This window comes from Dendrobates tinctorius, unplaced genomic scaffold (assembly GCF_039654945.1).
Source record: "Dendrobates tinctorius isolate UK_male_01 unplaced genomic scaffold, ASM3965494v1 ptg000276l, whole genome shotgun sequence".
NCBI classification, from domain to species: domain Eukaryota; kingdom Metazoa; phylum Chordata; class Amphibia; order Anura; family Dendrobatidae; genus Dendrobates; species Dendrobates tinctorius.
Genome location: NW_027361943.1, coordinates 3352542 through 3367922, shown reverse-complemented (window position 1 = coordinate 3367922; position 15381 = coordinate 3352542). Strand labels below are relative to the sequence as shown.

At 45.1% G+C, this 15381-nt stretch overlaps 1 protein-coding gene across 1 annotated transcript in view; it reads left to right on the top strand.

The window, feature by feature from the left end:
* The window catches only part of TMEM38A (transmembrane protein 38A), a 119145-nt gene that overhangs the window by 89075 nt on the left and 14689 nt on the right, over window positions 1-15381 (top strand). Inside the window, exon 4 of the mRNA XM_073559846.1 lies at window positions 12315-12402. Within this exon, the coding sequence (XP_073415947.1) occupies window positions 12315-12402 (88 nt within the window). The remainder of the gene's footprint in view (window positions 1-12314; window positions 12403-15381) is intronic.

Genomic DNA, 15381 nt, shown 5'->3' with positions numbered 1-15381 from the left:
TCAATTGTTTGCTAAATGTCTTATTTTAAAGTACAGTTAGAAACTAATATGTGCATGTGCACTTAATGTATTGCGTGCTGACCATAGGCAGTGCTGGCTTCTTGGCTTTTTTGTTTGATACTTCAAGAAGCACTCAGAAATGGATATAAACAAAGCAATGGAGAGTTCTGAAGTGGCTAGCAATGAGTCCGGATGTAAATCCCATTAAACACCCGTGGAGAGATCTTAAAATTGTTGTTGGGTGAAGACACCCTTTAAATATGAGAGACCTGGAGCAGTTTGCAAAAGAAGAGTGGTCCAAAATTCCAGTTGATTGGTGTAAAGGCCCTGTCACACTAAGTGATATCGCTAGCAATATCGCTGTAATGTCACTGGTTTTGTGACGTAGCAGCGATATTGCTAGCGATATCGCTATGTCTGATACTTACATCCGACCGGCTCCCCCGCTGATTTTTGCTGATCGCGCGAGAACGTCCGGGACCGTTTCTCGTAGTCAGCTTCCTGCTGGGCTTCCTGTGGCGCCGACGAGCGACGCTTGGACGTGGGCGGGAGGACATCAGGATTGCCTCATCTGACAGGTATGTAGTGACCCCCGTCCGCTGCTATGTCGCTGGTGAGATATGCCTGTGTGGCAGCTCACTAGCGACCACTTAGCGATCCTGACTGCGTCATATCGCTGGTCGGGATCGCTGGTGCATCGCTAAGTGTGACAGTACCTTAAGAAGCTTGTTGATGGGTATAGGAAGCGATTGATTGCAGTTATTTATTACAATGAGTATACAACTATTACAATATTAAGCTGAGGGTGCCAACAATTTTGTCTGGCCCATTTTGGGGATTTTGTGTGAAGCTATGTGCAATTTGCCTTTTTTCTCAGTATTCTTTTGTGTTGTTGTTCTAGTACACACAAAGGAAATAAACATATATACAACAAAACTTGTGTAATTGCAATAATAATTTTCTTGGAGAAATACTTCATTTTCTGGAACAATTTCAAAGGTGCCAACACTTTTGGCCATGACTGTTGTAGTGCAGCGGAGTTGGTGCAGTGTGACAGACAGGCAGTGACCCAGGAAAAGTTCGGAACAAGTCTTTTAACGTCCAAAAAAACTTACAGTGGAACTCAGAAGGTATACTCCGGATCGCAGCCGGGAAAACAAGATAGTCTGTAACCGGGACCAGTTGCTGTAGGCGACTGCACCGCCTTGTACGTTGAGGGGAGCCAGGCCTTTTGGGCTCTGCTAGGCTCTGTGCTGCTTCACATAGGTTGAGCTCTGTAGAGTCTTCTGCTCTGCACGCTTGCAAAACCAAACTGACACACCCAACCCTCTGCTTCAGGGGTTTTTACAAGGAACCTGTGGCCGTAGGCCACATGGAATACCCAGCCGGGAAGGAAACGGACTGCCCCACTGCCATCCTGTAGTCCATTTAAAAAATAAAAGCCCATGGCAGGTTTTCTTAAATCTGCTTTGGACAAATAGCTTGCCCAAGACCAACACTTTTAGTTTGCATTGCAATCACAGCTATGCCTGTGACTGCAATGTAGTCCCGTGGCCTCAATATGCTACTGTGCGCATCCTGGGGGACACATAGCGAACCTCGTATATGACACAGGTCACTGCCTCACATACCCCCCTCTGTTCAAACTTGTGGGGTTGAACATTTGTCACCTTACAGTGGGCCCGTGACAGGGCATACGCATTTCCCTGTGACTTCCTCGCCCGATGCTCCACTGAGAAACTAAAGTTTTGTAAGGACAGCAACCATTGGATGATTCGAGCATTCCTCTCTTTTGCATTTCTCATCCAGATGAGGAGTGAGTGGTCCGTTACTAAATGAAACAAACGCCTGAGCAAATAGTAGCGTAGGGACTCCAAGGCCCACTTAATCGCCAAGTACTCCTTCTCCACTTCGCTATAATTTTTCTCTGCCATGGTCAGTTTCCTACTCAAGTAAGTGATTGGGTGTTAATCCCCGTTCACCTCTTGCGACAGCACCGCTCCTAGGCCTACCTCTGAGGCATCAGTTTGCACGATGAAGATTTTCTTGACATTGGGGCTGATGAGGACCGGCTGTCCACACAACACTGACTTCAGGGACTGGAATGCTTCCTCCACTTGAGGATTCCACTGGACCATCACCAACTTCTTACTTTTTAACAGGTCAGATAGGGGTGCCGTTTTCCCAGCAAAATCGGGTATTAACCAAGTACCCAATGATGCCAAGGAATGCCCTCATCTCTTTGGTATTTAACAGCTTGGGCCAGTTTTGAATTATCTCGATCTTGTTTACTTGGGGTTTGATAACCCCGCGGCTGATCATGTAACCTAAGTACCAGGATTCCGTGAGTCCTATCGCATATTTCTTTGGGTTCACTGTTAGCCTCACGATTCTGAGAAACTCCAGCACTGCTTGTACCTGAGACAGGTTGGTATTCCAATCTACGCTAAAGATGACTGTGTCATCTAAATATGCCGACGTGTATTTCCCATGGGGCACTAACACTATGTTCATCAGCCTCTGGAATGTGGCCGGAGCCCCATGTAATCCAAAAGGTAAGACGACACATTGATAGAGACCCTCTGGCTTTATAAAAGTGGTCTTTTCTTTCGCCAATTCTGTTAATGGGACCTGCCAGTACCCTTTGGTGAGATTGAGCATGATGAAGTACTGGGCCTCCCCCAGTCTCTCAATTAGCTCGTCTTCCCGGGGCATTGGATAGAGGTCAAATTTTGATACCTCATTTAATTTTCTGGAGTCATTACAGAATCGTAACAACCCATCTGGCTTTGGAATTAGCACAATGGGTTCTGATTAGCCCCAACAGAGGATTGTGGACTTTTCCCAGTCTCCTGGATTGGTGGTGCCCGTCGTGACAGCTGAATCATAGAATCATAGAATCGTAGAGTTGGAAGGGACCTCCTGGGCCATCTGGTCCAACCCCCTGCTCAAAGCAGGATTCGCTAAATCATCCCAGTCAGATGTCTGTCCAGCCTCTGTTTGAAGACTTCCATTGAAGGAAAACTCACCACTTCTCGTGGCAGCCTGTTCCACTCATTGATCACTCTAACTGTCAAAAAGTTTTTTCTAATATCTAATCAACTGTGCTTTGAGAATTTCATTTTTCAAGATTTCCCATCCTTCCTGGACATTTTTGTCTTTAAGGATATCAAGCCATTGGATCCCTCCAATTCTCTTTCTGAATCCCTTAAAATCTGCCTTTCTGAAATCTATCCTTGATGTCTGAGTCGTCACAGGTCTTCCGCCTCTAGTTATCCAAAATTCTAAAATAGCATGGTCGCTACCTCCTAAGGTCCCAGCCACTTTTCCCTCCTCAACCATTTCCTCCCTGTTTATAAGGATTAGATCCAAGGTAGCAGTTCCCCTTGTTTTCTCCCCTACCTTTTGGAAGATAAAGTTGAAGTGAAGCAGTGTCCCGTATAAAGTCCTGAGTGGCCGTATACCACTTAACCAGTCCAACCACCTGGTTCAGAGTGCTCAGGTCCCCCTTGTCCCACCCAACGCTGTATACCTGCTGGCAGAGCCCTCCCCAGCCGGTCGACCACCACCCTCTCTACCATCTGGAACGGGGTTAAGGTCTCAGGCTGGAGCCATTTTTTTACCAGCTGCAACAAGTCATAGGCCTGTGACCTGGCAGGAAAATACTACAAAAGACCATTGGAATACCCATTGTGCACATACATAAGTGTTAACCCCCAGTCGGGCAAGGATCTCACCTTTCAATTTCCCATAGTCCAGGACATCGTCCTGACTGTGGTCCAGGTAGGCTTTCTGGGCATCTCCCGTCAGGAAGGGGGCCACCACTTCAGCCCACTGGGAACACGCCAAGCTCTTACGCTCTGCAGTGAGCTTGAAGATGGTGAGGAAGGCCTCCATGTCGTCATCAGGACCTATGTTCCTCAGCGCTGACCAGACTTTGTGCCATGCCTCTGAATGGACTGTTGTCACTGTGGAGGACATCTCACGTAGAGCCACAATCTGTTGCAGAATCAAATTGTTGGTTTGCTGCTGCTGCTAAAACTCCTGCAACTTCCGCTTGAGAGACAGCCAACTGTCTTAGTTTTTCCTCCATCTTGTCAGCAGGCAGCAGGCTTTGGCTCCAGCGCTGCAGGCCTGATCACCGACATGCAGCACTCTTTGAAGTATGCCTCAGTTCACACTGCCCGCATTTTCCAACCAAATGTAGTGCAGCGGGTTTGGTGCAGTGTGACAGACAGGCAGTGGCATTGACCCAGGAAAAGTTCAAAACAAAGTCTTTTAATGTCCAAAGAAAATTTACACTGGAACTCAGAAGGTATTCTCTGGATCACATCCGGGAAAACAAGATGGTCCGTAACCAGTTGGCGTAGGCGAATTCACCGCTGTGTATGCTGAGGAGTGCCAGGCCTTTTGGGCTCTGCTAGGTTCTGTGTTGCTTTACACAGGTTGAGCTCTGCAGAGCCTTCTGCTCTGAACGCTTGCAAAACGAAACTGACACACCCAATCCTCTGCTGCAGGGGTTTTTACAAGGAACCTGTGGCCGTAGGCCATATAGAAAACCCGGCCTGGAAGGAAACGGACAGCCCCACTACCATCCTATAGTCCATTTCAAAAATAAAAGCTCATGGCAAGTTTTCTTAAATCTGTCTTGAACAAATAGCTTGTCCAAGACCAACATTTACTTTTAGTTTACATTGCAATCACAGCTATGCTTGTGACTGCAGTCCACTTCCACTGCCTCAATATGCTACTGTGTGCATTCTGGGGGACATATAGCGATCCTCATATATGACACCGGTCGCTGCCTCACACTGTATAATACTAGGCAACTACCCCACCATGAATAGTAGGTGTGTGAGTGATTGTATCATCAGTATTTTACACAGTATTGTATCAAAATGCACATCACAGTGCACATTGTATCATTGCACAAGATGCGCCAATTTTGGCACTTAACTTTGCTCTTACCACTTTCCCTGGTGTGGTTGCCAGTTGAGTGATCATTGGAGGGGTTGATGTCATCTTTATATTGGCAAGTGAATATAAGCCAAGAGGTTAGTAATAGAGAGGTGTCTATAAGACGGCTCCATTACTAACCCCATAGTGATATTATAAAAAAACACACATCCAGAATAAAGTCCTTTATATGAAATAATTACACAGACTGCTTTATTGAATCCAAATTAAATCATACTCACAACATCGATCAATCAACTGAAGCCATGGTCTCCTGTACCAAAAATAAAATAAACAAAAATATTCCTTACCTGTCTACGGAGAAGATAATCCATAATGTCCCACAACGATCCAGATGACTTTGAGAGCAGTCACTGATAGTTACACAGCAGTTACACTCTCAAGGACAGCTGACTACACACTGACAGGAGCATGTAATCTCTCCTGCAGTGTGCAGCACTGAGCTGCAATGAGAGAGGTCACACGAGTTCATCAGCTAATGAGCCCTGGTGATCTCACATATGGCACCACCGCTACATGAGAACGTTCCCATGTAGCAGTGGTGCCATAAGTGAGATCACCGGAGCTCATCAGCTGATGAACTCTTGTGACCTCTCTCATGGAAGATCAACACTATACACTGTGGGAGAGATGACGCTCAGTGTATCGCCGACTGCCGTTTAGAGTAGTCACATCTCCCAATGTGACTCTTCTATGAGTGAGATCTCTGTAGGACACTCTGGATTACGTGGACTACAGAGGACAGTAGAGTATATGATTGTTTATTATTTTTGACTGTTTACAGGAGACATTGGCATTGGGGGATTTGGATTTAGGTGAGGATAATTTTTTTATTTGAAAATGTATTTAATTATTTTACATGTTTTGTCTTTTTTTTCTTTTTTTTAAGTTTGAGCACAGGCGCCGGCTGATGGGAGACTACTTCTCCCATCAGCAGATCCTGCTATCACTGTTATCAGTGATAGCAGACGTAGCCTGATGGGAGTAGTAGTGTCTCATCAGCCGACGCCTGCTGACCTGCAGAAAGCTTTTTACTACGAATCATACTCACAGCTGCGGGGTCATGCTGACATCTGACAGTATAACCCCACAGCACTCTGTCGACTGTAACAATCTACCAGCAGTAACATTACCGCCGATCAGAACTGTCGCGCTGGTGTTTCCCATGCTGTCACACAGAAGACAGAGTGAGAAACATCATAAGAAGCCCGTAAAAATGCAAGCAAAAAGTCACCAAATCCGCAAACATTTTTATACTTACTTTTATGCTGCTGATTTGACTGATTCAATTGAAGACAAAGGGGTGAAAGCTGCTAAAAATTCGCACAAAGAATTGACATGCTGCAGAAAAAAAACGTACTGCAAATACTCAAAAATTACTGATCATTCTCATTGAATTAGCTGGTATAAAGATTCCATAGCATTTTTGAACCATTTCCGCTGCAAAAACACACAAAAAACTCACTGTGGGCACACAAAGTTAGACTGCCAGGTCACATCTAATGATTGTCAGTGAGACTTATGTTTTTATCTGCAATCTAACACGACACAGCAGATTTTTGGCCACAGGTCACAAGTCACATGTGACTTTGCCACCAATGACATCAATGCAAATTCCTTGCAACCACGAATTATCTGCATACTGTATACAATTTGTACAGCCTAAGCGCAGCTCTAAAATAGTTGTGTGACAGCAAATTGAAGACATGTGATGCAAATGTTTTTGCTCAAATGACCTGTCTGAGATTCGCTGTGACACGACACATGTTTGCATGTAGCCCCAAACTTAGACATTTTCTACTTTCAGCTTTGCTTGGGACAGAATAAAAATGCATTAGTACTTTATTCATGTTCTACATAATCCTACATAATCCTGAATTAAAACTTATGTACAAGACTACTCAGAGAAGGGGTAAAGAGTTGTTTTTCTTTCTCATTCTAGGTACATTTGATTAACCTCTTAACGACTGCTGATACGCCTTTTAATGGCAGCAGTTAAGGGTACTTATTCCTCAGAGCCACTGTCATGATCCATTTTTGGATCTGTGGCAGATCTGGATTCTCACATATAAACATTTTTCCTTTCTGGTCATCGGGGGTTACTGTCTGTTTTTTCCCCCGGTGGCCGCTGGTGTAATTACGTTGCAGGTGAGTTTGCTGATGCAGGTGGTGACCACACCCACCTTCCTTTAAAAGGTCACCTTATGCATCAGCTACCTGTTGGTTATACAGGAGGTTGCGGGTGCAGTGGTGCTTCAGGTGAATGCTGTTATCTCATGCCTTACTCTGCTGTGTTGTGCATTGCTGCAGAGAAAGCTAAGTGTCGTATTTTTGTTACCCTGTTCCTTTTGTTGTCTGTCTATTCTTACCTTGTGTTGTATTAGTGCAGTGGTGGGACCAGTGTCTTCACTTGCCAATTCCCTACTTAGGGATAGGTGCAGGGCAAGTGAGGGCTAAGGTATTCTGCTCGGCGACAGGTTGAAAAAACTTGTATAGGGACGTTAGTAAGAACAGGGCACATCCTCAGGAGAGTGCAGGAGGTGTTCATTTACCCGTTCCCTATAGCAGGGCCCACAGTTGTAATTGTTTCCCCGGTATTCCCTTGTTTGTTTTACCGTTTAGTGACCGACCGATTGTTGGGTCATGTCACACAGGGCCAGTCATGAAGTGACAGCCGCTTTTTAATGGCACTGAGAAATAAAGTTATAGCGCCCCCCCCAGCGTTGGAAATTCTCAGAGGTCTTGGCTACTGGGGGTAGCTGAGACCCTGGAGAACATGATTTGGGTCGATTTTTACTGACCCCAATGTTGCGATCACCGTTATTCACGGAATAACGGCGACCGCAAAAAAATAAAAATTGTCTAATTTCCCAATTAATTTCTCTCTCCTCTGATATGATCTAGCACATCAGATGAGAGAGAAATTGGGTCCCCCAAGCACCCCCCCAGTACCTTCGGTGTCCCTGAACCCTCCTGCATCCCACGGTCCTTTCCCCCAGGCGTCGACAACTTATTCCGGGAATAAAATGGCACCCGGCAACAATATGAAATTTTCCCTATTGGTTCATTTTGATTACTGTGATAGACCCTATCACAGTGATCAAAATAAAAAAAAGTAAATCAAACCCCCCTTTATCACCCCCTTAGGTAAAAATAATAAAATTAAAGAAATGTATTTATTTCCATTTTTCAATTAGGATTAGGGTTGGGGCTATTGTTAGGGTTAGAGTTGGGCTAGCGTTAGGGTGGGGCTAGGGTTAGAATTGGGGCTAGGGTTACGGTTGGGCTAAGGTTAGGGTTGAGACTACGGTTAGGTTTGGGGCTAGGGTTGTGTTGGGGTTAGGGTTGTGGTTAGGGTTATGGTTGTGACTATGGTTGGGATTACAGTTAGGGTTGGGATTAGGGTTAAGGGTTTGTTAAGGTAGGGTTGTGTTAGGGTTATGGTTAGGGTTAGGATTAGGGTTAGGGGTGTGTTGGGGTTAGGGTTGTGGTTAGGAATATGTTTGTGGCTATGGCTTGGATTACGGTTAGGGTTGGGATTAGGGTTAGGGGTGTGTTAAGGTTAGGTGTTATAAATGGGCACCGAGGAGGATAGGAGGCCCAAGCTAAGCCATAGAAAACCAGAGAGGTTGGTAACTAAGTGGATGCAGACCCCTGATCCTGTCCACACAACTAGCAGCAGCCGTGGATCGTACCTACGATGATCCTAGATGCCTCGGCACAGCCGGAGAGCTAACTAAGCCTAAAGCAAGAAAGGGGAAATCTAAACTGCCCCGGAGCAGACCCCAAAGGAATAGATAGCCCCCAAACATATATTTTCGGTGAGACAAGATGAAAACACAAGCGCAGGCAGAAAAATAGACTGAACAAACTATGGGGCCCACACTGATTAGATAGGACAGGAAAGGAAAGACACTGTCTGCAATCACGCAAAAAACCCTGCAAAAAGTCCAACACGTCTGATGCACAAAAACACTGAAGTCGCACGACCTCGCCCCCACTATTTCAGCACTCTGGTATATTCTGAAAGCAAAGCAAAAAGTGTCATGTGTCCCGTCCTGTGTGACACGGCCAGCAGGCCAGTAACTAATACAACAGGACACGGCACGTGTAATTGTCCAGTGTGACGCTGCCCGCAGGCCGGAAACTAATACAACAAGACACAGGGGATAGGAAAACATATACAACAGTGGGCCCTGCGATAGGGAACGGGGATGTGGAGGCCTCCTGCACTGAGTCAGTGTCCCTAACACTCCTAATGTTCCCTATACAGGCTCCTCACCTGTCGCCGATCAGGATACCTGTCACCCTAGCACACCCTACACCTATTCCTTACTAAGGAGCTGGGTGGTGCAGGCACTGGCCCCACCGCTGTACTAACACCAATATGAGGAAAAGTGACAAACAGGGAAACACTTAGCTTTGCTCTGATGCACTTGCTCCAGGCAACAGAGTCAAACACCTGAGTGCATCTTCCTCCCACCGTGTCCAACACCTGGGTGCAGCTGTCCAGCACCTGAGTGCAGCTGTCCAGCAATGGAGTCCAGCACCTGAGTGCAGCTCTACACCATAGCTGCCACTCCACCAAGCTTTGCAAGAATTCTACACTGACACCATAGCTGCCACTCCACCATGCTTTACATGAACTCCTCGCTGACACCATAGCTGCCACTCCAGGACTCTGACTGAGCTGTCCTGGACTCTCCTCAGCTCCTTCCTTCACCCAGCATGGTTGGAAAAGACCAACAATATCACCAACGTAGTGAGCACAACTGACACACCTTTATTGAGTAAACACACCTGTTAGTGATTCCCGTGCAATTACACTAACCACCACCGGGGGCAAAACTATCTCTAAAAACACCAGTGCAATGACCATACTGGCCACCAGGGGCAAAACTATCTCTAAGCACAAAGCTTAGAGAGAGGAAAAAAAAGGTTACTAGTGCTTTTATCTGACATGATCCCACATGGATCATGACAAAAAGAGACCAATATAACGGGAAAAAACAAACTGGCACATGCAGTAACACATGGGCGTTGATTCAGCACAGCCCCAGCCGGAGCTAGCTGACCCGCACAAAGACAGACAAAACCAGATCAAATGCAAACAGAATAGCAAATGAACCACTTAGCTGAAAATGCAGGTAAAGAGCAGGAGACATCAGACCTCAGAAGGCACAGGAAGAAAATCACCAGCAGGGATAGAGGGAGTCAGCTGTCTTAAATCCCAATCAGAAACCCCAGATCTCCAATCGTCTTCCTCATCATCAGGTGGCAAGCCTCTGTCAATCAGATCAGCTCCACTACCTCCAGTAACCACCAGAGGGAGTCCAGAAAGAGAACTCGCAACCCCTCTGTCAATCTGACCAGCTCCACTACCTTCAGTAATCACCAGAGGGAAGCCAGAGAGAGAATTCACAACAGTTAGGGTTGTGTTAGGGTTATGGTTAGGATTGGGATTAGGGTTAGCTGTGTGTTGGGGTTAGGGCTGTGGTTTGGGTTATGATTAGGGTCGGGATTAGGGTTAGGGGTGTGTTGGGGTTAGGTTAGAAGTTAGAATTGGGGGATTCCACTGTTTAGGTACATCAGGGGGTCTCCAATCGTGACATGGCGCCCACCATTGATTCCAGCCAATTTTGTGCTCAAAAAGTCAAACGGTGCTGAGCCCTGCTATGTGCCCAAACAGTAGCTTTCCCTCACATATGGGGTATAGGCGTACTCATAAGAAATTTCACAACAAATTTTATGGTCCATTTTCTCCTGATACCCTTGTGAAAGTAAAAAAAATTGGTTCCAAAGTTATTTTTTTGTGAAAAAAGTAAAATGTTCATTTTTTCCTTCCACATTGCTTTAGTTCTCGTGAAGCACCTAAAGGGTTAAAAGGGTTAACAGCTTGTAGAATAATGTGGGAGGCAGCAACACATGCGAAATCACTGTATCCTATACATACTGTACACGGTGATATTTATCTTACGGAGACTGAGTGTCTCCGCAAGATAAATAGACATGCTGCGGCCTGTAAAGACGTGCCGCATGTGCGTATATGTAGGCCTGCCACCTGCGTCTTTGAAAACATAGTGGAGATGAGATTTCATAAAATCCCATCCACTATGCTGTAACATCTGGCCACTGCGGATTGGACGCTACAACTGTACGCAGCATCCAATCCGCAACAAGTACTGAGCGCGGAAACATACCCTAAAGGTCCTACAGTTATGGCAGGCATATTTCTGGCATTAGGGCAAACGTAACACATTGACTTATATCACTGGGCGGTCACAAAAGTGCCAAATTACAATCTGACAGATGGACGACACAATATACCATGTTTCCTGTGTATGAAGAGCTAAAATCATAATAGGAAATATGACAATAATATCTCCCTCCTGGGACCTCCACAGGCGAATATATCCTCAAAGTTGGAGATCTCTTAATTTTTGGGACCCTAACCACATCCTATGAGCAGCCCCCATATGAGCTCCCCGAAGAGAGATATGTGGGCCTGCTATTTTTCCAATAAAAGCAGATTTTGAGTTTTTGTCATTGTCAGTGTTGGAAGACACAGTTCGTTGTGGTGCTATACCTCAAAATGTCCATCAACCTCATCAGCTCTTACTGCTGTATATCATCCTATCTACTGACCGTATACCATTTCTAAAATCTTAATTTCTACACGTTTTAATGATCTGCATTTGAACTGCCAAATCCAAACTTACCATGAGTCTGACCGAAACTCAACTGACTTATATGCATATACGAGGCTGGTAAGTTTAGGTCATGAAAACCGTGGACAGTTTGGATTTCAGGTTCTGTGATATGGCAGTGAAAGTTGGATGTATGAATGAAGCAGAATGCAGACTACAATTACCATCTGTGTTTTGGCTTCTGCTTGTATTAGGAACAAAAACACCCTATTGGCTCCATCATATTGCATATACCAATAAGGTCTAATGGACTCCATTGTCACATACTTGGTTTAGCTCGAGTTCCTTTGTGTGTCTGATGTTTTGACACATTGAATAATGCTGCATGTGATGGATCTGCTGCCGGACACTATGACTACAATGTGAACACCGCTGAAGGTATCTGTGTAGTTAATGTGTTCGATTCAGTTGTATACCGCACAGATGCATGTAGTGAATACAGGGAAGTTGAGGAAACCAAGTGCGCTGCTAACATTGTTACCCACTTCCTACAGAGCTTTTGGCACATATATAATGGAACATATTTTATTCTCGTTAATATTAGGTTTATTATAGTAGATTACATAATGCGTACTCATGGTCTTTTTTGTACATTTGTTATAAAGATAACATGTGAGTTTTCTCTCATAGGTTCTGGTGTAGCATTGATGTCTAATGTGGAACAGCTCTTACGTGGTGTTTGGAAGCCAGAGACCAATGAAATTCTTCACATGTCCTTGTGAGTGCACAGCTTAATACAGTTGCATATATTTTCATTGATACCAATAATATTTTGTGGCGCTACATACCTACAGTGGCATGTAGAAGTTTGGACACTCCTGGTCAAAATTACTGTTATTGTGGACAATTAAGCAGTTCAACATGAAATGATCTCTAAAAGACCTACAGTTAAAAATCACACATTTCCTTTGTATTTTAGGCAAAAAAAATAAAATTATATAGTTATCTTTTGCATTTAAAACATCACAAAATTACATTCCTTCATGGAAAATTCTTCCAGTTTTGTGAGATTCCTGGGTTGTCTTGCATGCACTGCTATTTTGAGGTCCAGCCACAGAATTTTAATGATCTTCAGATCAAGGGACTGTGAGGGACATTTTATAACCTTGAGCTTGTGCCTTTTGAGGTAGTCTATTGTGGATTTTGATGTAAGTTTAGGATCATTATGTTGATGCATGCCACTCAGTATATGAAGACGATACAAAATCTTTTCTTCACACAGAACCACTTCTCTTCATGCAATGCTTCATTAACATATATGAAAGTCTCTTCACAGATAACTTCTCTTCATTCACAGTGTCCTAACCTGAACAGAACTGTACCTTGCTCATGCAGTGAGGTGGGGGTAGTGGAATGAGTGCGATGCTGTAGCTCTCTCACTTCTATCTTGAGGTAATAAAGATGCTCCTGGCTGTCCTAACTGCTTCTATGATTACAGCAATCGCTTCTCAGGAAGAACTGGTCTATACAGCTTGTCTGATTTCAGTCTGAAAGGACACTCTCTGGCACACACCTTAGGGCCCCGTCACACATAGCGACTCACCAGCGATCCCGACAACGATATGAACTTGTCAGGATCGCTGGTTTGTCGCTACATGATCGCTGGTGAGCTACCAAACAGGCAGCTTCACCAGCGATCAGGACAGCGACACGTGGGTAACAAGCGACGCACGTCGCTTAGTTACCCACTGTGTACCTTAGTTACCAGCGCGCTGGTGCAGAGAGCTGGTAACCAAGGTACACATCAGGTTTCTAAGCGCGGTGCTTAGAAACCCGATGTGTACTTTGGTTACCAGCTCCCTGCACCAGCGCGCTGGTAAATAAGGTACACATTGAGTTTATAAGCGCTGCGCGGCACTTAAAACCCGGTCTTTACCTTGGTTACCAGCTCCAGCTCGCTGATCGCTGGTCTCCCGCCTGCCACACGCAGCGATGCGTGCTGGCCAGCGGGAGACCAGCGATCAAAAAAAGGTCCTGGCCATTCGAGGCAATCGGCGATACCCGGCAGGGGGGTCGGTCGCTGATGTGTCACACACAGCAATCTCGCTGGTGAGATCGCTGTTTCGTCACAAAACTTGTGACTCAGCAGCGATCTCGCTAGCGAGATCGCTGTGTGTGACAGGGGCTTTACTCTTGGACACAATAACAACTTTCCCAATATCCCCTGGGGCTGAACTAACCATATCCCCTGGGGCTGAACTAACCACTCCCTATCTGCAATAAACATTTTTACCTCTATAGTTTTTGGATGATTCTAAATCAACAGTGCAGCTTCTATCTGTTACACTCTTTCCTCCTAATTTAATGTCATCCCCAACATTTATCTTTCTAGTTCCTCTAACCAACTACTAGGAGCTATTCTAGCTTAAATGTCCTTTTGGAAAAGGTGGTGAAAGTCATGTAACTCTTTGTGTCTGTTAAACATTGTTCATTTAGCATTCAATTTTAAAATGTTAACAACAATCTTATCTTAATTAACTCTTGCTTGTAGATCTCCTGCAAGAAAAAAAAAAAAATTAAAGAATCAGCATCTCTTCAGCTGGTGCTTTTCATCCTTCTTCAACCAGCTAAGGCTAACTAGTCTCAAGCACTTTTATCATTCTTTGTTATTACAATATCTTTTAGTTTAAAGGCCCCGTCTCACATAGCGAGATCGCTAGCGAGATCGCTGAAGCGTCACCGATTTTGTGATGCAACAGAGATCTCGCTATGTGACATATAGCGGTGACCGGCCCCCCCGCTGGATATCGCTGATCGTGCTCGAATGTCCTGGGCCATTTTCTCATCGTCGGCGTCCCACTGGCCAGCACGCTTCGCTGTGTTTAACGCCAATGAGCGACCTCGTTGGCGACGCAGAACTCAGGGACGCAGGCGACAATCGTCAGAAAAGCTGCTGTGTGACAAGGTACCTACGACCGCCAAGGTCGTTATACGGATTACCGTAGGATTGCTGCGTCGTTGAAGATATCTGCCTGTTTGGCAGCTTACGAGCAACCATGTAGCGATGCACCAGCGATCCTTACCAGGTCGAATCATTGTCGGGATCGCTGGTGCGTCGCTATGTGAAACCGGACCCTAAGTTAACGCAAAAAGTCTATTCACGCAGGTAAAGTCTTTTGTAAAGTACATCACTGGAAGATACCGCTCAGGATGGCTTACTTTGTCTGTAGGCTGCAATACCTGTTTCAATTCAACAGTCCATGGTACTTTACTCTGTTCACCTAGTTTTTCACAGGTCAGCATCACTGGTCTTCTTACTACTTGAGTCAAAGTCCTCTTGCAGGGTTGTTCCTCAGATACTACTGATTATTCCATTACAGGGGTTTCTTCCTTCGCATTCATTTCCAGTACTTACTCCGTAGATTTTAGTTCTTCTGTTGGACCATCCATTTCTGGATGGTCTGGTGATTCCTCTAACCTTAGGTCCCTATCGATATCTTCGGCAACTGGTGATGATCATTAGATCTGAAATCTGAAATGAACCTCGATTGTGTTTCTTGGTACAAACTCTAGAGCTTCAGGGCTAAATTCACTTTCATGAGGATGGTATGTTTCACTTTTTGCGGTATGTGAAGTACAAACACCTGGTCTTCTTCATCTGGACTCTCAAGTCACTGTACACTTTAGAAGCTTTGGTCTGTGGTAGTCTCTTACTTGGTTTTGGTCGACATTGATCCACCTCTGGAATGTCTTGCGG